This window comes from Rhinolophus sinicus, chromosome 5 (assembly GCF_057876585.1).
Source record: "Rhinolophus sinicus isolate RSI-liver-muscle chromosome 5, RSI-T2T, whole genome shotgun sequence".
Classification (NCBI taxonomy): Eukaryota; Metazoa; Chordata; class Mammalia; order Chiroptera; family Rhinolophidae; genus Rhinolophus; species Rhinolophus sinicus.
The window spans coordinates 24,004,137-24,027,205 of NC_142505.1; the positions used below are offsets into that span (position 1 = coordinate 24,004,137).

The window sequence follows — 23,069 nt, forward strand, 5'->3', positions numbered from 1 at the left end:
TTTATAATAAATAGCTTTCTTTTGGTAGATACCACTGAATTTGGAGATAGAGAGCCTTTTATTGTTTACTTTTATTGTTTGTTTGTTTTTACTGTTAATTATGTTGCTCCGATTCCAATTGTATTCACTTGGTCAAAAGAATCATTACCAAGTTCGTTCTGGTATATGACCTGGACGGACAGCCTCAGCGCCCAGATTCTGCCATTGCGCCTTCATGGGTAGTGGTTTCCCTGCCACACTTTGTTTGAAGATCCTCCGGGGGTGGCTCTCCGGAGTGATGAATGCCATCTTTGTGTAAAGGGGCAGGAGGGAAAATAATCTAATTCTACCAAAGAGAGAAGACAGTAAACCGATCCTCTGTTTCCATTGCTGTTGGAAAAAGAACAGTAAATGACAGCAAAATTGAATAGCTTGATACTTGCACGGTATAAATTACCCAGCGGAAGAGATGTGTTGAGAAGGAGAGTGAGGATTTGATCTCTGCCTTTCAGTTTCTGTCATTGTCAACCACCAAGTACAAAAGTTGGCTTGGCAAACCTTGGCTTCATCCAGGATACTAGGGAGAGAGCCAAGAGATTTTTTTTTTTTTCCCCTGCGAAGTTGCTCTGGATTGGTCTTTTGTGGATATGTTTACATTGGTGAATAAAGTCAGAGTACTTTAGTCATTTTGCCACAGTAGTGTCTTCAGACTATGGGTTGGGCCCTATTAGTGGATAATGAAATCAATTTAGCAGGTCATTTCTAATTTTTCTTTAATGAAATAGTATTTAAAAGACAATAGGGTAGAGTTGAATGGAATAGAAAATATCAAAATGCATCACATAAATAAGAATATTATTTTGTGGAACTTTTGTTTTAGTTAGATATACATACACACATCTGCATATATGTACATGTGTTACAGATTAAAACATACTTTTTATTGTGGGTCATGGTCAAACAATTACTGCTGGGAATTTTTGACATTAGAGGTTTTCATTTCTCTGGGAATATTTTTAAATATAGACAATTTTCCAAAAGTTGTTTGTTTGGAATTAAACAGATCAAATTTTTTGGGTTTGACGTTGAGGTGAGCAAGGAAAGTCTGCACATTGATATGGACAGTAATTATCTTCTTGCTGATCAAATTCTAAGTAGAAAAAAAATGGCTTATCTGAATCTGTCTTTATTGTGGTCCTATTAAAAAGCAACTCTGGTAATGACAGTTCTTTTCAAATGTCAGATGAAAAACACCCCCAGGTTAGAAAACCACCTAGTGGCATTCAAATACCAACCCCAAGAGTCACCATACTTTAACAGGAGAAGGGCTCATGGTAACTGTATTCCTACTTGCCTGTGATTGGAGTTAAGAATTTACCAAACAGTGAAGTCACTAGTCGATTGTGATGACATGTGCTGATTTTTAAACGTTACTATGACAATTCCATAATAGAATAAAGTTTCATGTATGCGATGTTTTCCCCCCAATTCAGTTTAATTCAAATATGTGTTAATTGTTTTGAGTTAACATTAAGTGGATACATGAACGTGGGTAAGATCTAGCTAGTGGCTCAATTGTGTGTATGAGTAAGTTTTTCATTTATGGGAACTATATATATAAATACATGTATACCGATCATCTTAGCATGTAACACATTTCACCAAATATATTTATGCATTGGTACTTCATCTTTATAAAACTAAAGACTAGTCAATGCGATAAATAAAAATAGTCATTCTAAAAAAAGGTAGTGGCTGCCTGGTATGCTATTTGAGGATTGTGTTTGGATTCAGCAGTAAGGAAAAATTGTGTTTGATTAGTAATATCTGTGATGAACGTGGGAGGGAGACAGTGGTGATATATATGCCATGTGTTTATCTTAGAACTTTTCCATTTAGTAAATCTTTATGGTATCTTGCAAACATGCTTTGATTCCTTCATTTTATAGGGTGAGGTAAAGGAATAGCAGGTAAATGTAGCCCAAAGCTAAACCTTTGAATATATCTTGCTCTTATTTTATTTGTCCACCTTCATCTAGATTATTTGTTTATGACTACTGTACCTTATAAATGTTTGTCTGTTTACTCCTTTCCATTCCCACTGCCACTGTTACACTTTTGATCCTCATTAAAAGAATTTTTATAGTAGCTTTCTAGACCACTTCCCTGCTTCTGGTGCTTATAATTTTTCATAGGGTCAGGGGTCATGGGCTCCACTGAAAGTCACTCAGAAAACTGAGTACTTACACACACTTCTGCCAGTTTATTCAGGAGAATTGTAAATTCCCTGAGGCCTACACTTGATTAGAAACCCCTAGTCTAGTTGTCTCCCACCAATCTATCCCTCAAATTTCTTTCGGACTAATTTTCCTAACATATCATTTAGATCAGATTACTTTCTGCTCAGAACCATTTCATTTTCTGTTGCCTTCAGAACAGAAGTCTAATCTGCTTGGATTGGAATCTAAACTCTTTCAAGCTCTCACCTTTGTAGCCTGATTGTTCCCTTTTATGTCCTAGGTTCCACCTCCCCAACACACAACCTTCTAAGCCAAACAAGACTATTGCTATGTCCCCAATATTTGCTTCACTTTGCTCCCACAGTTGCCACTACCCAATCATATTCTCCTTTACTTCCACCTCTTTGGGCCCTTCCTACCCTTCAAGCTGAGTGTTTGTTCTGATTCTGTGATTTTTGTGGACGTAGCTCTCAGCACTGAGTAATACCTTGTATAGTGTCTTGCCCATCATGGTATGTTTGCCTGTTGACTCCCAGATCCTTTCTTTGCCCTTCCCTTGTATTATTGAGAGTCTAACCCCTGAGGGTTGTACAGTCCAGGTTCCGGAGTCATTTGGCCTCCATCTGGTTTCAGCCATTGGAAAGCCCTGGAGGGAGAATGGAAGACTGACAGATGGGAGAAGCCGGCTGTGTCTTCCCCACTCTGTGCCTCAGACAGTATCTCTGATGGCAGCTGCATCTCCTCTAGGCTTCAGCTCCTACTAGAGGGGCCCTTTGAGTTTTCAGCTTCTGCTGGGTGACCCGGGCCCCAGGGCTCCAGTATTAATTCTTCCATTCTTTGTCTCTATAGCTCAGGGATTTCCTACAATGGCTGAGTTCCTGATGCCTCATTTTCTCCTGTTTGCCTTTATATCTTTTCCTGGGTTATCAATTTCCTGCATTATAGTCCTTCTGTTTAAATACTTAGACTAGTTTTACATTCCTGGTTGAACCTTGACTGAAACAGCTAGCATTTGATGGATATTTGCTGAGTTTTATTGCCTAATTTTATACTATCTTCTATCACTCTTATTTGAGTGAATCAGGTATAGGTCCTATATTAGTTATCTAAGTCACAATAGCATTACATGGGTTTATCGGGGTAGTAATAAATTACCTCAAAACCCAATGGTTTGAAACACTTAGCCTTTATAAGTTCATAAGTCTGAGGTTTGGTTGGGTGGTTCTTCGAGTTCTAGCTGGGCCCACTCCTGCATCTGTGGTCAGCTTTAAGTCAGCTAGGTGGCTCTCCTCATCTGGGGATTCTTATATGTATGGGGCTTGCCTGGTGGAGGCTGATCTAGGATGGCCTTGGCAAGGCAGCTGACATGAGTCAATTTCACTCCATGTTTCTCAACCATGACAGGCTAGCCCAGGCAATCACAGAGGAACACGAGGAAACACACAAACATAAAAAGGACTTTCTCAAACTTCTACATGCAGCGTACCTGCTAACATCCCATTGGCCAAAGCAAGTCACATGGCCAAAATCAGAATCAAAGGGGCAGGAAAATAGACTCAAATAGTGAGAGGAACTGCAAAATTACATGCCAAAAGATTAGACATAGGGAGGGGTGAAGAATGTAGGCTATTAATTCTTCACAGTCCATCTATCTCGGTCTCCAAAAGATTTGAGGAGACCTGAGACAACAGAGGTAGGTAGGTAGGTAGGTAGATGGATATACCAAAAGACAGACAGATAGATGACATTAACTTTTTGCCATATTAACCCTTTTAAAATGAAAACTTTACAATAAAATACATATTATGTATTTGCTGATTTGTTCCATATAGTTCCTTTGTACATAGTTACTGAGAAAAAAATAGACCAAATAAAAAGCCATTTATAAATAACATATTAGTAAACCGAGTTAAAGGGAGTTTATTTATTCTTTAATCTTCAATTTGCATTAATTGGGAGTTGTCCTGGGAAATTGTACCAACCTCACCTCAGGTCAGATGGTATAGCAAAATGAACTGTTTCATGCCCAGAAATAAATGTATTCCAAATATAAATATGAATCAGTTACAAAACAGATTCTTTTGAAAGTACAATGTAACCACACTATTAATATAGTTGTGCCCCAATTAAAACTGTGTAAAGAGCATATATTCTGGGCTAAAGTTGTTCCAAAGAGTGATTCACATTTTTGCTTTCAAAAATCTTGTGTAAGCAAACTGGGCAGCCTCCTCTGAGCCATTCATAGCTCCTCATTTTCTTAAGAGAAGAGTTAAAAATGAGTTTGTTTAAATTGCAAGGGTCTGGGGCTTGACCTTGCTACTTTAAATTTCCTTCATCACTGAGAAATCACTTTGACTTTGTCTTCTTGGAGTACCTTAATTTGGCTTGTTCTTGGTTTGAGGCACATAATGAAAAAAGATGCTGTCTGTTTGTATTATAGCAAATTTGAAAGCCACCTCAATGACAATGTTTTTTCAGTTTCCTTCTCTGCAGTTTTGTCATTAGAACCTAAGCCTGTTCTCAGTAATTCAGAGCGAGGCCCATCACATCTTTCTGCCTGGGTGAGATTCCTGGCTACCCGCTTCTTCACTGTTTAACTGTGGGCAAGATTTTAAACCTTTGTCTGCCTCTCCTTTCCTAACCTGAAAAAATGATGTTATTAATAATATCTACCTCGTGTGATCATTGTGAGGATTAAATTAAGTGAAATTAGGTAAAGGATACAGCATACCCCAGCTATCTATAGAAATCCTTGTGACTATTCATCATCATGGGACAATTTTTAGGTTGTTTATGCTGAGTCAGGCTCACATATATTCTTCAAAGTCTAAGTCAGTTATACCCCAAGAAAAATAAATCGAGGTTCAATATCATTTTCATACAAAAGGCACTGTTTGTTTTAAAATATTAGTGTCAGGGGTAGTGGTATATATTTACTCATATTCGCCAGAAAGCCACGACAATAATTACAAACACAAGCTTCTTCCTTGCCTTGTCAATTCAGTCTTTAAAAATGCTTTCAGAATTGGTGTCTTAAATGTTTTGGTCTTTGACCTCATGCTATCAGAGTTTTTGACTGTCTAGCAAACAGGGAGGTGATAATTGATGGCTTGGATTTGAAGATTTATGACAAGTGTAATAGAGCGAGACTTTGATGAAAATGGATAAACACAGCCCCAAAGTCTTTCTTAATGTTGTTTCAAAAGGGAGGAAGATTAATAATAAGCAGATCAATTTTTAACAAATATGTGTTGCCTTTCAACACATTGAGTGTTGATTCTTCATGGAGTCATCGTGCTGTTAAAACAAGACAAGGCAACATCTTGAGAAGGCCAGAGTCAACTGGCAGAGAAAATTCACACCTACACACATACATATGCACACCCACACATAACCAACAATCACTTTAATGATATAACAAGTGCTTTTACGGTGCCATAAACGTTGGATGTTGGGTGAAAAGACGATGACTGAGCATGTATTTATTCAATGTGGCAGTTAAGGGGAATGAGCTGTTAGAGATCCACACGGTTGGCTCTCACATACCCAATGCTGAGTCAAAAATGCGGAGGGATAGAGACACATACACAGGTTCATATCATAAAAACACACAACACTGTTCATTATCCTGGATACACATATGTAAATGTAAAAAACTGGACTGGAAATATACAGCTGCATGGTCAGGCCTTGGTGTGGGGTTGTCAAGGCGATTATACCTATGCTCCATTTTCTTTCTTTTTTTTAAAAAAAAAAAAAAAAAACAGAGGAGATGTCAAAAAATGTTATCAATGGTCCATCCTGGGTAGCAGAAACCCAGACATTTGTTATACTGACCTCTGTTTTTCTATGATTTCTAAGTTCCACACAACAACAAAAATTTGGGGGCCACTGTGTAGTTGAAAAGCAGCTTCTCACTTGTGCAGACACTTAGAGATTGCTGGACAAGCAGATGCCACGGTCTGGTGGGCTGTCTTTTTCATCTGTTTATACCTGTGCGAAGTGTCCCCTCTATGATCACACGTAATGCCGTCCAGACAGCACCATAGCTTCATGCTCCGATGCATATCCTGTCACTTCACCGGAGGGCACGGCCAAAGCTTTTATTTGTTAAAACCTAGCCCAGAAAATGTCCTCTGAGACCCAACTGGACCCTCTTTAGCATAAATTTTCTAAATTGTTTAGGATTCGCATTTGCCTTTTTGTCGCTTTCCCAGGCTGAGAATCCAAAACTCCTGAGTTCTGTCAACAGAAAAGGAGGTCTCTGGGATGCACGAGTGTTGTCCCATGCCTATAATGTGTTACTATGATCCCTTTGCTAAAGTCCCTTTCTCTGAAACCATCTCCCCTTTGGAGTGAGATTTTATCTAAGACTATTTGCATTTATTCAAAATCAGAGACAGCTCTGAAACCAGACCCTATTTACACATAGAAAGAAGAACAGATTAAGCAAATGTTGGGGAACTTAAAAAAACAAAACAAAACACATCTATTTATCTTCTTGTGTTTCTTTCTTTTTTTTTTTTTTTCCAGATCTGCGGTTTCCCTCCCATTGGCCTTCCAGCGGCTGCCAAGTTCCACAGGTGATTTAATGGATCAGAAGGTCAGATGTCAGGCTTGACTTGGCTGTTGGCAGACTTGTGGTCTCTATGATTAATTGTCACTTTTTGACGTTATGGGAATTATCTTCTCATTTGTGGCGTTGCTGCTATTGTTCTTTTACGTAGTGTTGAATGCTAGGTATTCAGAGAAATATAAAACAGTAAGTGGGCTTAAAATAAATAAATAAAAAAAAGCATGATGGAGAAAAGGAATGCTGCAAATTCACTTGGGAGAAGAAGAGTAAAAATAGGACAGGGAGAGAAAGGAGCCAGCCCATTTTTCATTTGTTTTGTGGGGAAACTGTGCTCGCTGAAGATCCAACAGTCCTCTCCATTCTCTTTTCCTGGAGTGTTAAAAAAAAAAGCAAAAGGCCTAAGAATTAGATCACCCATGGGTTAGAGCAAGTCGGGCAGGACATATAAGCACCTGTGTGTTGAAGACTCCCTTTTTTTACTGACAAGCCTCTTGCATTCTCCCTGTCGTCACCAGAGGTTTGGCAATATCAAGCAGCCGGTTTGGAACACGAGGTTATAATTCGGAACTCAGTTTGTTTACATTATTATAACAACAGTTTCAGTTTGTCTGTGCAGTTCAGGTTGTGTCAGCACTTTCCTTTCTATGTTTATTATTTTTAGCAGTTTAAAAGCTACCCGTGAAAAAAATGGCTTTCTGGCTGTAAGGTGACATTCCGGCTGGGCCAGAGTCTGGTGGAGTCTATAGAAATGCTCCCTGGCTGGGGGAGTCGGGTCTTTTGAATGCTGTCTTTGTGCCTCGCTTTGCCCAGGGCCTCTGGCCTATTGTCTAGGTGCCTCAGTTAGGGGTGGCGCTATCTGATTGTAACCAGTACTAATATTACAGCGCTCAGTGCCCAGGCCCTCCCTGGGGGCCCCCAGTCTGGCTGCCTCTGTCGCCCAGCCTTCTCTCCAGGGGACCAGTCACAGCTCTCATATTAGAAAACCCTATTTGTAATTTATAGAGTGTTCAAGGGAAAAGTATCAGTAAAGATTGTCTGGACCTGTGGTTCTCTAACTTTTGTTGTTGTTTTTTACAAAGCACCCTTTTCCAAAATGAAATCTTTCAGTGAACCCCAATTTGTAAGACATGGAAAAGTACAGCTGTTCTGTTTGAAGATGAGAAGGGTGCCGTAAACCCCACTCTTCAGCCTCCTCCTCACACACCCCCAAACAAGGTGACATCTCAGGTCGCTCACCTCTCCCAGGAAACCTACCACTCCTCAAAATACTTGCACGTTATTCTTGCAGGGCAGTTCCCTCGATTTACAGATAAAGAAACTAAGAGGTGATTTTTAGAGATGCTTGAAACACCAGGCATTAGACACTAGAGTTCTCACTTCAATAATACATTTGTATATAGTTCTAGAAAAGGCACAACTAATCTGTGGTGATAGTAATCAAAATAGTGATTACTGGATTGACTGGAAAAGGGGGCACAAGGGAATTTTCTGGAGTGATGAAAATGTGTATCTTTATAGAAGTGTGGGCTACATGGCATTTGTTAAGATTCATCTGTGCTTTTTACTAGATATAAATTATACCTCCATTAAAAAATAAAAACAATGAGGGAAGTAAAGCAAAAGAAAAATCTAGGCATTTAACGAATGAAACTACTGATGAACTTCCTTAAATACTGAAAAAACTGATGAACTTCCTTAAAGCTTTGTGGACTATTAAGTGGGGTCTAAGGTCCGTCTGCAGAGTTTCAGAAAATAGGAGACCATGGTGCTCTTTGTTCAATAATCACCTGACATGGTGTTCTTTGTTCAATAATCACCAAAACCAGAAAAAAAAAAAATTATCAGAGAATTCTAGACACTAGAACCACTGAATACATTTTGGGGTCTTCTCGCCTGTAATGTGGCTAAAAGATAATACCTAGGAGTTCTGGGAGTGAAAATCTCACGCATTACTTGGACATGTACTGTTGATAATGCTCGGGAAATTCTTTATAATTTTGTAATCCTCTGCTACCTCATCTGAATGCTTTTCCATGACCTATAAAATGCAAGATTCCTTATTATATATCTTAGCAGAGTGGACCTTCTGGTGACTGAGGTGGGAAAACGGGCTTAAGTGACCTCTGTAAAATAAGCTACTGACGGATCCAGACTTTTTGCTTTTGGCTGTGTCAAGTACTTGTGTCAAGCAAATGATTGGCTGTGTACCCATATCCTTGCAATAAGGCATTTTGACCCTCTGAAAAGCACTTTCTACCCCCCTGAAAGACTTGGAACCAACCCTATTTAAATTTTTCTATTTGTGCATTTTAGAAATCAGGCAGTAACATGGAAGGTAATTATTTTGGTTGAAATGCAGCTCAGCTAAGGACATAGACTGGGCAGTAGGACCCAGCAGCCAATTCTGCTTTTTAGAGCCTGGTGAGGAAACTGGGGCTGAGAAGAGCAAAGAAAATGTTTTTTAAAGGAAATAATGACCGTGTAAGAAAAAGTCAAGAGAGGGTCCCGGAGAGCTAGAGCAGGAAGGATTTAAAGCTGCTCAAGTGTTCTCGTTTCTGAAGCTGTTAGTTTGCTTCAGAAAGGACAAATTGTCTACTAATTGAGTGATTTCCAAACAAACGGCCAAGGCCTATTTAATTTACCACATGGATCCACATTGACAAAAATTTAGTTCACTAATGAAGCTATGACAAAACTTCCGCAAAGAAAGAACATTTTCAATAACCAGGACATTTTTTAATTCACACATAGCATGCTTTGCCTGCATGTACATACAAATTTCTTAATCAAATTAAATTCAATTTAGCTAGAGATTTTTATCCAGCCAATGCAGTTTAATGTTCCTAAGAGCAGAAATGAAAGTACACAATGTAAGAGTTTGAGCAGAATTTACTTTTCTGCAAAATCCGCTTTTTTGCAATTCTGTGTGCATCTGAAAGGAACTGTTTCTTCGAGTCATTATGAGGCAACCTGTCCAAACAGAAAGCACCAAAACAGAAATTGTATGTCTTCTCCATTTTGGTGACTTGGGGCAAGTGATTTTCCTGGAGCCAACGCTCTTGAAATGTATGTATATACATATGTATACATGCATGTATATATGTATTTGTTTTTTTACTTATAGGTCATAAGTGATCTTATGAAAATGCAGCATGTGTAGTCATAATTCCGTTATTCACGAGAATGACAGTGAGAGTAAAATGTCAATAATTGAAGCCCAATCTATTTTTTTTCCCCTTGATTTTTTTTTTAAATCAGCAACCTGAATCTTTTCAACCACTAAACTGCTATAAGGGCTGTTAATAAGTTGGGAAATACCCTGATTTGAGTTTTATCTCCTTTTCCTTGCTGCAACTATTCCCCCATTGGTGCTACTGCACTCATAACAACTACTAAATAATGAAATAAATAACAAAATAAATAGGTAAGACGAAAGAAAAATAACGAACATTTAAATGTGGAAATTCTTCTTCGTCTCGGTTTCCAGGTAAGGAAACAGTAAAATAGTCAGGAGCAATGCCTAAATGACAGTATCCCTGTCACAGAGGCAGATCTCTCTATCTATAAGTCTCTGCCTTAAGAAGAGAAACAATGGATCCAAACTAATCGATATATTACATTTGCTGGATTGGAGAAATAGCTAAATTTGTGGAGAGAATAAACTAGTATTTGGGGCCCATTTCAGAAAACCATAAGTAATAGTAACAAGCTTACAAAGGTTCATTTTTCTCTCCAGGGCAGTGGATGGGGTGGTTCTGTGATCATCAGGGACTCAAATACCTTCTATGTTTCTGCATTTCTATTCTTAACATGTGACTTTATCCTCAAGGTTATCTCTTGGTTCAAGATGACTGCTGGAGCTCGAGCCCTCACATATAAATTCTAGGCATAGGGAAGCTGGAAAGGGCTGGGTAAAGGAGGGTAAAAAGCACCCATTACCAGCTATGTTTTTCCTCTTTAGAAGATCTTACCAGAATTCCCACCCAACAAATTCTACCTATAATCTTCCACCAACTCCTAGTTGCAAAAGAAGCTGGAAAATGTAGCTGGGTACCCTTGCATCCAGACAAAGGGAGATGTGGTTATACAGAAATTTTGTGGAGGCACCTGGCATATCTGGTCACAATCAGGCAGTTATTAGAGACTCTTCAGTCCTGGAGGTGAACGATCAGGGGGTGCTTTAGAGCACCTGCTGTTATAGGCAACTGAGGTAGACCTGAGGACTCCAGTTTGTGATGGGGAGATTTGTATTAGTGAGGTGGCGTCAGGGACAGGAGAGAAGAGATGAGTGTGATAGAGCTTTGTGAAGACTGAATTGACGAAGGAAAACGTATGCGTTCGTTAGCTGTGCAGTTCAAAACTAGACAACTCATATATATGCATATGTATATTTGTGTATTCCGGAAAGACATTTAGCTACACTTCTAGTAAAGAAGATCTAGATAAATTAAAAAGTTACTTTTTTTTTTTCACACAGAAAATTGACTGGGAATTTCATGATGCAGTCTATTGGCAATACATAATACATAGATAAATACATGCATGCATATACACACCACAAACAACATAAAACTTTTCTAGGGCTCCATACTCTCAACAGCAATGATTTTCAAACTTTAGCATCCCTTGAAAAGAGGAAAACAGAAGGAGCTAAGCTAAATTATAGACTTTTAAAGGGAATGAAAGGAAAAAGAGTTGTAAAAATAACTAAGACATTATCATAAGAAGCCAAGCTAGAGGAAGTTGGAAAGTCAGGATGGGGGAAGAACCAGTTTTTCTTTCTTCTGTTCTTTCTTCCTTCCCTGCCCTCTTTTTTCCTTCCTTTCTTTGTCCCTTTCTTTCTTTCTCTGTTTCTTTCTTTCTTTCTCTGTCTCTCTCTTTCTCTCTTTTTCTTTCTTTTTTACTTTCCTTCCCCCCCCCTCTCTTTCTCTCTCTTCATCTCTCCCTTCCTCTCTCCCATCCTCCCTCCCTCCCTCTTTCTCCATCTCTCCCCCCCCCCCCCATTCCTTCTTTCTTTAATTTTAGAAGTAGAATTATGAGTTTGGTAATCATATTTTCATAGACTTTTCATTATGAACTCCTAAATGAGAAAGAATTCAGTCCTCAAGTCATCACATCCCTTTTGTTCAGTTACAGGGCAGTAGATAATGTCTTGCTATTTTGCAGATGACAAAATCACAGCTCATCTGTGGTGCTAGTGGGATGGAGCCAGAGGTGCCTGGCCCAGCTGTTTTAGAACTCCTTGCATCCATGGTATACCATACACCCACCTATGTACTCACCCCTTGTATGTGTAATCCACAGGGCTGGGCAAAAATGGCCAAGTTTGTCAGTACAATTCTCTTGGTACTATGTGTTTCACACCCTTGGCTACAAGGCAAAATCAATTTTTTCACTTTAGCTTTGAAAATCAGATCATGTTAAATAAGCATAACTTGAGTTTATGATTTTTAACCCCCTCTGGTTGCATTTTGAAATCTAATGCAGGTCCTAGTTTTTCTCTCCAAATGTTGGAAAGGGCAGGTTTGATTTGCATTGGCTGCTTGCTGCTCCAGGTGTCTTCTCAGAAAGCTTGCTGAGGCAAGCACTATAATTTCTGCTATAACATCCTAGACAAAGTCTCTCATTAAAAAGTAAATGCCTATATACTTACATAGTAAAAGTGTAAAAACATGCATGAGAAAAACATACACCAACTGTTAAATAGTGGCTAGCTTGGCGAGAGAAGAGGGAAAGCATAGAGGTAGGGAGATAGGTCATTAGTGTTGTTGCTTTATTTCTTATAAAGAGAAATGAAGCAAATAGATCAAATCTGAATGGTAGATACGTGGGTGCTGTGATTTTGTTTTGTATGTCCTTTGAATGGGTGTAAATTTTCATAATTTAATTTTTAAGTTAGCAAATGCCCTTCATATAGGCAAAGTGATTTGAGTCATTGAAATTCTTTACTTCATCCGTAATAATCTACTTACAAATTACATATCATCCTTCTGTGTCTTTGCATATGCTACTTCCTCTCCCTGCCCCCCAGATGTCTTTACTGTTCCCCAGATAACCTCTTCACCTTTCCAGACTCAATGGAGGTATCACATCCTCTAGAAAGACTTGCCTAATTCCCTGCCCCAAATTCATATTTGGATTTGGAGGCCCTGCTCATCTCTCAAAGAACATCGGGCATTTGCGTATCATGGCAGGTATCACTGTTGTATAAATATTGGTTGGTTTCTCTGACTTCCAGGACTATCACGTCTACCTGGTCTGCAGTACACCAGTGGGCACCATTTAAACACCGTCCAACCTGCACTTATACAGGCAGTCCTGCCTCCTTCCCACCAGAGAGACCATTTTTATACCTCAATGTAGAATATTTATCCTAGTTCAAGTGCTGGAATTGGCACATATTTACATTAACAAACACTTGTTTAATAAATGAAAAAGTGAGCACTCAACCAAACCCTAGTTTCCTTGATGAAGAATTCTCTAGACAAGTGGTTCTCAAAGTGTGGTCCCTGGACCAGCAGCATCTGCATTACTTGGGAACTTGTTAAGATGCAGATTCTCAGGCCCCACCCCACGCCTACTAAATCAGAAACTCGAGGTGGAACCCAGGAAACTGTTTAACAAGCCCCCCAGATGATTCTGATGCATACTTAACTTTACAATACACTAACTTAAACTAATCAAAACTAAAAGCAACGATTTCACCGACTTCGGTTGAGTCTGGAAAGGTGAAGAGTGGTAATCTAGGGAACAGTTAGGGTAGAGAGGGGCAGACAGAGAAGGTAGCATATGCGAACACTTAGAAGCATGATATGTAATTTGTAAGTAGATTTTTATGGATGGAGTAAAGAATTCAGGCCGGCAGGAAAGAAGAGTTTATAATCAGGAGTCAGATCAGGGAAATCTGCCTAAGGTGTTTGGATTTTGACCTGACAGCAGTAGGAAGCCATTTTAAAAATGTAAACAAAATAGTGATTTGATCCAGTTTTGTATTTTAGAAAGAGTCCTATGGCAAGAATGTGACAGATGGGATGGAGGAGAGATTGGCCACCGTGGGCCAAGTAAGCAGCTATTAATCAGTCTAGGTATAAAATGATGAGAGCTGAACTAAGGCACTAAGGCACTTCCAGTGGGAATGGAGAGGATGGGATGGATTCAAGATGTATTACAAAAGTAGAATTGATGGAACACAGGAATTTATAGAATTCAGGAAGCAGGAGAGAACTCATCAAAGACGATGCTCAGGTTTATGTCTTAGGCAGTGGATGTACATTGGTTTCATTCACTGAACTAAGAAAGACAGTAAGGGGAAGAGATTTGGGGACTGGGATAGGATCTGCATAAGGTGAGTTTGATTTGTTCATTTGGAGTTGGAGGAGTTTATGGAACATTTATATGGAGGCATCAAATTCTTACAATTATATCCTGGGCTGAAAACTTCAGTTTGGGTGATATCTAAGCATTAATCGTTCATATATCATTATAAACAATTCTGCAGTAAATATACGTAAATTTTGTGTTTATATCTGATTATTTCCATGGGAGATATTTCTAGATAAAGATCAGTATAGCCAAATAATTTTACAAATGGATATGTCAATTTATGCTTCCATTAATATTATTTAATCACCCATATTATTTACTCTTCACGAATTGATTATTCCAGTAGTGACTTTGCTTTAATGTATACTTTCCTGATTATTTGTAAGGTTGGACATATTTCACTTTATGTTGACCTTTATCCAAAGATTATTCGTTCATGTCATTGGACTATTTTCTATAGGATATTGATTTTTTTTAACTGGTTTTCAAGAACTCCTTTTCTCTATTAAGATTAGTATTCTCTCTTTGCCCATCTCATGTTACAAATATGTTTTTCCAGTTTCTCATTGATCTTTGATGTAGCAGTAAGTGGCTGTTCCCTCTGCCTGAAACACTGTGAAAACACCTACTGGGCTCATTCCCTGACCTCCTGCAAGTCTTTTTCAAATCTTATCTTCTCATTGATGTCTAACTTCCCAGCAAGCACAGCCCTTGGCACTTCTGACCCTCCCTCTTGGCTTTACTTTTCTTTTTTCCATAGCACACTTCACCTTGTCACATACAATATAACTTATTTATTTTGTTAATTGTTTGTCCCTGTCTACTAGAATGTAAGCTGCTTGATAGCAAGTATGTAAGGACCTTTGTCTGTTTCATATATAAACCAAAAACCTAGAATAATGCCTGGCACTGAGATGATGCTTAATAAGTATCTGTTAAATGAGTATTGATTGCTTTTACATTTTTGTCGATTGTCCTAGAGTTTCAAAAGTGAATACACATAAATGTATCAGTCTTTCCTTTTCCATTTTTTCCATTATTGTCATGCTTATATATATATATTCCCCATGTAGAGATCAATTAAATATTCAGCTGTATCTTCTTGAGGCTTTTTTTTTTTTCAGTTTTCTTAAAAGAGTTACTTTTTAAACCACTGTGAAATGAGGTTCTAACCAGCTATTTCACCCAAAATTGTCAACTTTATCTCATTTTTCAGTTTCATTCCTCTGTCATTAGTTTATAAGTCTACCTTTTAAAATCCTATATTAAATTCATTCAATGGGGACTGATTAGAACCTAGAATAATTCAATGGAAACTAGAATGTCCCATTATCCACTGCTAAAAGTTTTAAATACTCGACATTAGGATTTGCCAACAGATTTATAGCAAGCCGTTTGTTGACGTAGAGTCAAAATTCAAATTTCTTAATTCCTAAATACATCCATCAGATGTAGGAGAATGAGGGGACTCCTTTAGCATTTACTTGGGTGAACAGAATAGTTCATCAAAAAATATCTCCTTCACGAAATGGAAAATTACCTAGGTTATTTTAAATACAAATTTTTGCAATTGTTGATTTCTGTATTGTGTTGACTTATTTCATGAATACCCTTTTTGGCAACCATTTGAGAAGACCACATTTATGAGACAGCTTTTTCTTAAAGTGTGAGGAGATCATACCAAGGCATAATAATTTCTGGTTTGGGATTCTCCTTCTTGTTAATAATAGATGGAATACCTAGTTACCAGCTCCCTTTATGCAAATATGTTGTCAAATAAGTATTTTTTTAAGCTTTTCTCTGTGTAAAACACCATGCTATACCAATGGGAGGTCCAAAAATACAGCCAACTATACTTCCCCAAAGAAACTTAAAATTAACGGGAGTCAAGATACATATACAGGAAAAGGTAAACAATAATTTTAATTATTCATTATTATTTATGTTTTTGGTAAAATTAATGGGGCAGAGTATATATTCAAGATATTAAGAAGAGGAAGAGATGAAGGTGGTTGCAGTGACCTATGAAACTTTTACTGAAGGGATTAGAATTTGAATCAGTTCTAGAAAAATAAGCAGAATTTGACTTTTATAGAAGAGGAGAAAGGGAGAGGGAATTTTAATAGTCCTGAAACCTTTCTCAACATTGAGTAGATTTTTTTTTTCCGTGTTTTTATTGTCGTTGTAGGCAATGAATGGTTTCATTTCTGGATAGTTGCTGTGTTAAGGTTTAATAAATGTCTGAACAGTTTTTTTATTTTATTTCTACTTTAAACATGTGATACACTAACATATCTTTGAAGTTGAAATTAATCAATAAGAAAAATCTAACAAAGATACACATGGCACAAGAGTGCAGTTCTTTCCGACTCAGAGGCCACTATTAGCGTGCGAGTAATGCCTCTGTTCAGCATTGTATTTTATAGATATCTTTATTATAGGCTTATTATGTTGTAAATACTTAGGTGCCTATTTCTCCCCACTCAACTGAGCCTGGCTGAGCCAAAGGCTGCAATTATTCATCTTCTCACCCCTCATCCCCCTCGCCCAACTGCCAGCAATTAGCAAAGTATTTGACACCTGGTATGTGCGTAGCACTCAATTCATCTGGTGAAAAATCATCTGCCTATAAAGAGAGACAGAAAAATCATACATAAAAAAGATCATATATAAGCTTCATTTTTATTTCTACTTAGTCTACTTTTTTTGTGTTTTTTTTTGGAAATTACCTATACCAAGGAATTTAATATCAGCACCAAATATATAGCAGCAGACATAGTTGAAATTGAAAAACAATTGATATGATGAAAGAATCTGTGAATTTTTGTCTTTGCTATAAATGTAAATTATTTTTATACTTGTCATATATGGAATGAGAGAGATATGTTCCACTTTAAGTAAATCTTACATGGGAGCATTTGTATTTACAGAACAGATAAATTGAATAGCAAATATTTATTTAGCAAAATCCTTCTTTGCATAAGGATTCTGCTTTAAGTAACAAGTCACTGAGTAAACTTAGATGTGTTTTGAACCCAGCTTTATCAGAGACCCATCTGGGGGGTGAAGGGGGCTCATTTGTAGAGATATTTTAGGAAAAAGTAGCTAAATATACACTTGAAAGAACCAGTAGATAGTAACTTTAATCCACTGTAAAATTCTAAACTCATTTGGTGATAGACTCTCAGACTTAATTTCTAAATCTTCCTATTTAGATAAATTTCTACAACTGGTACTGACTTCTGGAGTATTCTAGCAAAGGTCCTAAAGGTGTGTCTGCCCTTGCTTGTGTCAGCTATTGGTTTCTGGTCACAGAATTATGGAATCCTGGAGATAGAAGATATCCTAGATATGATCTTCTTTCCTACTCAATGTGTGGATTATAGCCAGTAGTATTGGCACCACCTGGGATTTTATTATAAATGTGGAATCTCAGGGTCCTCTCTCGATCTAGTGAGTCAGACTCTGCACTTTAACAAGGTCCCCCCAGGTGATTTTATGATAAAATGGAAGAAGGCTGAACCCATGCTCAGTACCCTTGCTCTCCAAGTGGCTAGCTATAGTGTATGCTTGTTGTCGTTGCCAGCCTAAGGACATTTGAAAACAAAACAGAACCATTAACAACAACTGTCTTGGCTTGGGGAGCAGTTGCCATTTTAAAGGGCAGAAATGCTGTTCCCAAGAAGCAAAGATAGAAGACGATCCAAAAATATATGATTAGGAACTGTGGTTGCCTGGGGCCTGAGTTTGTTAGAACAAGTCAACTTGTTGAGGGAAACATGATGATAACTTTGTTGTGGGCCACAAAATCTTGGACACCGATAGGACTACTTCTAAAACTTTTTGGTGGAGTAGGAAATGCAGTGAATGGGAGACGGTGGGCATGAATGAAACACTCGTGAGAAAAATGCACTTAATGGCTAAGTTCACGCTAGAGTTCCATATCGGTACCAATCTGGGACTGCCTCATTAAATACAGCACCTCTGGGATATTAGGAAAAGGTGATGGAGATGAGGCCTTTGATCTTTTCTGTAACAGATTAGATGCAGGACAAATGAACGTGAGTCTATACCCACGTCTATACCCACGTATTGTTCAGCACAGAAGATACAAGCTCCTATAACAAGAAATATCTTTCAGTAGAATGTTCTAGGTGAGTCAAAACCTTGATAATGACAATGGAAGAGAAAAATAATCACAATACTATTCCTTTGCACCTGGGTAACTGTACCCTGAAGCAATTATAATAGCTTTCAGGTTCAAAATGTAAAGCGGAAGAGAGATTCTGATGCTCCCAAGATCTGAGGCCTTCCTGGAGCTCCAGGTAAAGGAAGGAATTTCAAGAGTTGCTCTGGAAAAGACTTTATATACTTTAATTACCCCTACAAGGGGTCATAAGAAAGTGAGAGCTGGATCAGGCCCAAGGTAAATGCAATAAACTCTTTGTTATTTGATGCATATAGATTAGATTAAGACAAAATAAATAAAATAAGATAAAATAAAACTTAACCCATTTATCTACTTTCCCAGGAACTTTTTTAAATCTCTGTTTGCATCTATGGAAACTATTGTTTTAATTTGAAAAGGTAAAAAGGTTTAAGTTTCTAACACTGTTTTTTTTCCTGGCTAAGTAATTAAGAGAACAAAGTGAAATATATATTTTTATCATTGTTTCTCTCCAAATCGATTACTTTACAAAAGTCCATTTTTTTTTCTCCAAATTCACCTCTAGTTTCTTATTTTATAAATATGTTTTAAAGTATATTCAGTTGTAATCTGTCATAGACTTTTGAAACTTTTATTTTTCCTGCCTTTACACTAAAAATATAAAGTGAGTCAAAATGCAAGTCACATATATAATTTAAAATTTTCTAGTAACCATATTAAAAAGAAAAACCAACAGATGAAATTTATTTTATGATTGCATTTTGTTTAACTTAACATCCAAAATATTATTCCAACAAATACCAATATAAAAATTATTGAGATATTTTACATTCTTTTTCATGCTAAGTCTTCAAAATCCTGTGTGTATTGTATACTTAGAGTATATCTCACTTCAAACTAGCTACATGTCAAGTGCTGAATAGCCACATGTGGCTATTGGCTTAGAAGAATCTGATGAAAACTATAGACCTTCTTCCCAAAAAGATTCACGTTAGCACACAATGCTACATAAAATTTCAGGGGATTCGTGAACTCCTAAACGCCATCTTGAACCTCCTGGTGTATAATAATCCCAAACTGCCGTAATTCTATCACAAGTCTCACAATTTTTCTTAATGTTGACCTTTAGGGGATACATAAATTATTTGAAAAGGAAACTTTATATCATTTCTATAAATGACAAATAAGTGTCATTTGCCAAAACTGAAAGATATCTGTAAAAAATATATTTAGCTATTAAAACTGTTTAATTGTTCATAGATGGACCTACCTCCTAAACTCATCTTTCATATCACTCTTTGGTGCACTCTACCTAGGTCTGTAGGAATCAGATGAAGAAGCCCTGTTCTTTGCTCTGATAGGGCGTGGGAATAAATGGAATCTCTGGGAACATGCTATTAGATCATCATGGTAACATAACCGGTTGAGCTATTCAGCCTATAATATGGAATGGGGTTGGGGCATGAAACTGGGTAGTCATTCATTCACTTGTCATGATTGATGGACTATAAAGTTGTTTCTTTTCTTCTACTGATGATTCTCCCCCTGGCCCCATTTGCCAGAAGACAGACCTCAAACTCTGACCTCTTGGCAGAAGTGGGACCAAGAAGGTTGGGGTGAGAGAAGGAGACCCAGGCTGGTGGCTTAGACAAGCTCTGCTCCAGGCCTTAAAGAGACGGGCTTTTTCTCTTATCTTTGCTAGCGTCTTCCTGTTGCAGTCCATTTGGTGAGACCCAATGTACAGAGGGGAAAGGAAACCGGTAACTGGCCACTTGACTTTCCTGCAGCATAGACCTCAAGACCAGGTTGCAAATTCAAATGCCAACAAACGCTGGGCAGGTAACTTAAGTGAGTCACTTCTTACAGAATTAAACATTTAGATTTTTCAGTGAAATCCTTGTTTTCTCGAACGTTGACTCTCTTTTTGTTATTATTATTATTATTGTTACTGTTTTATTTAACATTAGATACACCAGTCAGAACAGTGATGCAGGGTGGATTAGACCAACAAGATGATAATTAGGTCTTCAGTCAAAATATCAATGGTGGTTCTCAATCAGGAACTGTGTCCAGGCATTTTGTTGATATCACAGTGATGGGAGGGCTGGGATGCTACTAGCCTTTAGGACCTGATTCACTACAAGGGACAGTCCTGCTCCCAAGATTTGTCCTGTCCCAAATGCTGTAACACCCAGTTGAGAAACACTGAAAGAATAATGGGAGTTCTCCAGGTCCCCATGTGGTGTTGTCAGTTTAAACTCAGGTTTGGGACTAAAGCCCTGTTGGGTATTGAGGAGAAAATGCATTTTCCTAGAGCATCTCTTTCCTTTTGGGTGGGCAGGTGTGGCAGACACCATAGGTTTCAAGGTTTTGAGGTTTCCGATCGTCTTTGGCATATCTCACATCATATCTGCAAAGCTTTGCAAAAAGACTTAGAGAAAGACTTCGTTTCCCCTTTTCTGGCTTTAGTAAGCTTACACTCTTCAGAGGGTTTTAACTTTATTATGAAAAATAAATTTATAACTTTATTTTTTTGAAATGACTTTCAAACAGAGTGACCCCCAAGGAGATGAATTGAGTCAAGGTTTACGACTGAGAAAAAGTCCGTGTTGCAAAAATCCCATAATAGGGAGTTCAGCTGATCTCTTTGTTCACCCATCCCCAACAGGAGTCATGCTACAGGTATGACCTCCTGGGAAGGGCACATCCTTGCTCTACTTGTTTGAACAAATTGAGTTTCCCATAATGCTCTGTTCTACAACCATGCCAGGGCAGCTGAGATGTTTACTGAGTTTTGTTCAGTGATGATCTCTTTCCTTGAACTACAGAGGATCTATATGATCCGTTGTCTGAATTTCCTATGATTGATGGAGTGTTTTGTGCCGTCCCCACACCTAGACTTCTAGTTGTCGATTGACTGAGCAATATATTCATAACTTTTTATCTGATATAACATGCATATGTTAAATGTGTAAGACTTGATGAGTTTTTTATATCGGTGAACACCCATATAACCACTGCTCAGAAGGAGCAATAAAACATTTCCAGCATTCTAGAAGATTCTCTCAGGCCCCCTGCCTCCCCGTCAGAATTTGACCCTTACTCCAAGAGTTACCACTATTCTGACTTCCATCAGCATTGATATAGTTTTTTGCCTGTTCTTGAACTTATTATATGTGAAATTACCTAATATGTACTCAATTGTATTTGATACTTTTTGCTCAATATAGCATCTGAGAGATTCACACATATAAGTATGTTCCTTTTTAGTAAATAGGGTCCTGGCAGTTTCTGCCTTTTGAAAACCAACTTCCTGTGAGTGTCCACAGCAGACATTTTCCTTCCTAATAAAGGATCTACTAACAGCTGCTGCTTACCTATGTTAACCCTTACCTGATCGCTACTCGTCTAAGTCAAGTCAGTCCTGATAATGTCTGAAACCTTCTCCCTCAAGCACAGCTGAGGCAGCCATGGTGTATATTTAACAAACACTCAGGTAACATGTATGGCTTTCCATTTTCCAGGCAGTATTCTAACTACATTACACACAGCAACTCATTTAATTCTCACAACCACCCTAGAGTTGGATGGTATTATTTCCATTTTACAGATAGGGAAACTGAGGCACTCAGAGAATAAGTAACTTGCTCAAGTCACAGATGGGATTTGAACCCACACATTCATTCTTGTAAACAGTATCCTGTGCTGCTTCTTCACACTTGTGAAATATCCATCAGAAACTCCGAGAAACAAAGTTCATCCAGCACACATTTATTGAGCAACTGCCTGGTGGATGAGTCAGCAACACCTTTGCCCCAGGAACTCTTCACCTATTTGTGGAGACAGAAAAATATGTTTGTAATGCAGTGTTAACCAGAGGAGGAAAGTAACTAACTGCCTGAGGAAGTAAGGGAAGGGCTTCGCCTTATTAAAGACAGGCTCAGCCTTTTGAGAAAAGGAGTGAACAGCTTTCAGAGTTGTGAGGAGGCAGAGCTCGTTTGGGAGCTGTCAAGTGTGCTTGGGGGTGGGAAGTGTTTAGGTGTGCTGAGGAGAATGTGAATGTGGGAGACAGGATGGCTGAATTGGAGGGTCTTGTATGCAGGCTGACATTAAGTCTTTATCTTATACCCAGGGGGAAGCCATCAAATTGTTAAATAGAGAGGAGAGGTGATAAACCGTCTTGATTGCTATAATCCAAGAGAGGATGAAAGTTGGCAGTACCGGGTGTTTGGAATCTAGGAGTACCAGGTGGATTGACAATAAAATATAGAGTGTGAAGCATAGCATGTGGGAGGGCACAGGCGGGGGCAGGGCCAGATAGGTAAGAGCGAAAGGGAGCGAAGGAGGAAGAAATGGGAAGAAAGAGGAGAGAGAGAGAATGGTGACTGCTGTAAGGAAAGGAGGGAAACGCGGAGGGAAGGAGGCAATGACAGAGGACAGGATGGGAGGAGGAAAGAAAAAATATGCCAGTACCTTAAAAAAAAACCTCATGGTAAAATGTTAGTAGCAAAATCCCCATATGACTGAGGCTTTTTGAAGGTTTTGCTCAGCCAGCTTTTGTTTTGGTGGTTCACCAGCAGTTATTTTCATGGCTCTGTAATAGCCCATTAAGATTATTTCTATTTCAAGATAATTTGTCAGGCTTATGTAAGACTTCATTTAGGGGATATTGCCTTGGCATGCATACAGCTTCCAGACCTTACACACCAGCAGAAACATGCTATCTGAAGAGTGCAATAAAGCAAATTAAATTCATTGCTAGGCACCGTGACAGCAAACAAGT

The 23,069-nt window shown here is 38.3% G+C and overlaps 1 protein-coding gene across 25 annotated transcripts in view; it reads left to right on the plus strand.

Moving 5' to 3' along the window:
- THRB (thyroid hormone receptor beta) overlaps positions 1-23,069 on the plus strand; it is a 349,913-nt gene that overhangs the window by 153,310 nt on the left and 173,534 nt on the right. For 12 of the 25 annotated variants that reach the window (XM_074312779.2, XM_074312758.2, XM_074312778.2 and 9 more), the window contains one exon: positions 6,753-6,802. The exons of 2 other annotated variants lie outside the window; for them this stretch is intronic. Coding sequence is in view for 1 of the 23 variants with exons in the window: in XM_074312753.2 (XP_074168854.1) it covers positions 6,753-6,802 (50 nt within the window). In the remaining 22 variants the exon portion in view is untranslated. Of the gene's footprint in view, positions 1-6,752; positions 6,823-23,069 lie in introns of all 25 variants that reach the window. 11 more of the 25 variants (XM_019745237.3, XM_074312770.2, XM_074312774.2 and 8 more) reach the window with 1 other exon arrangement.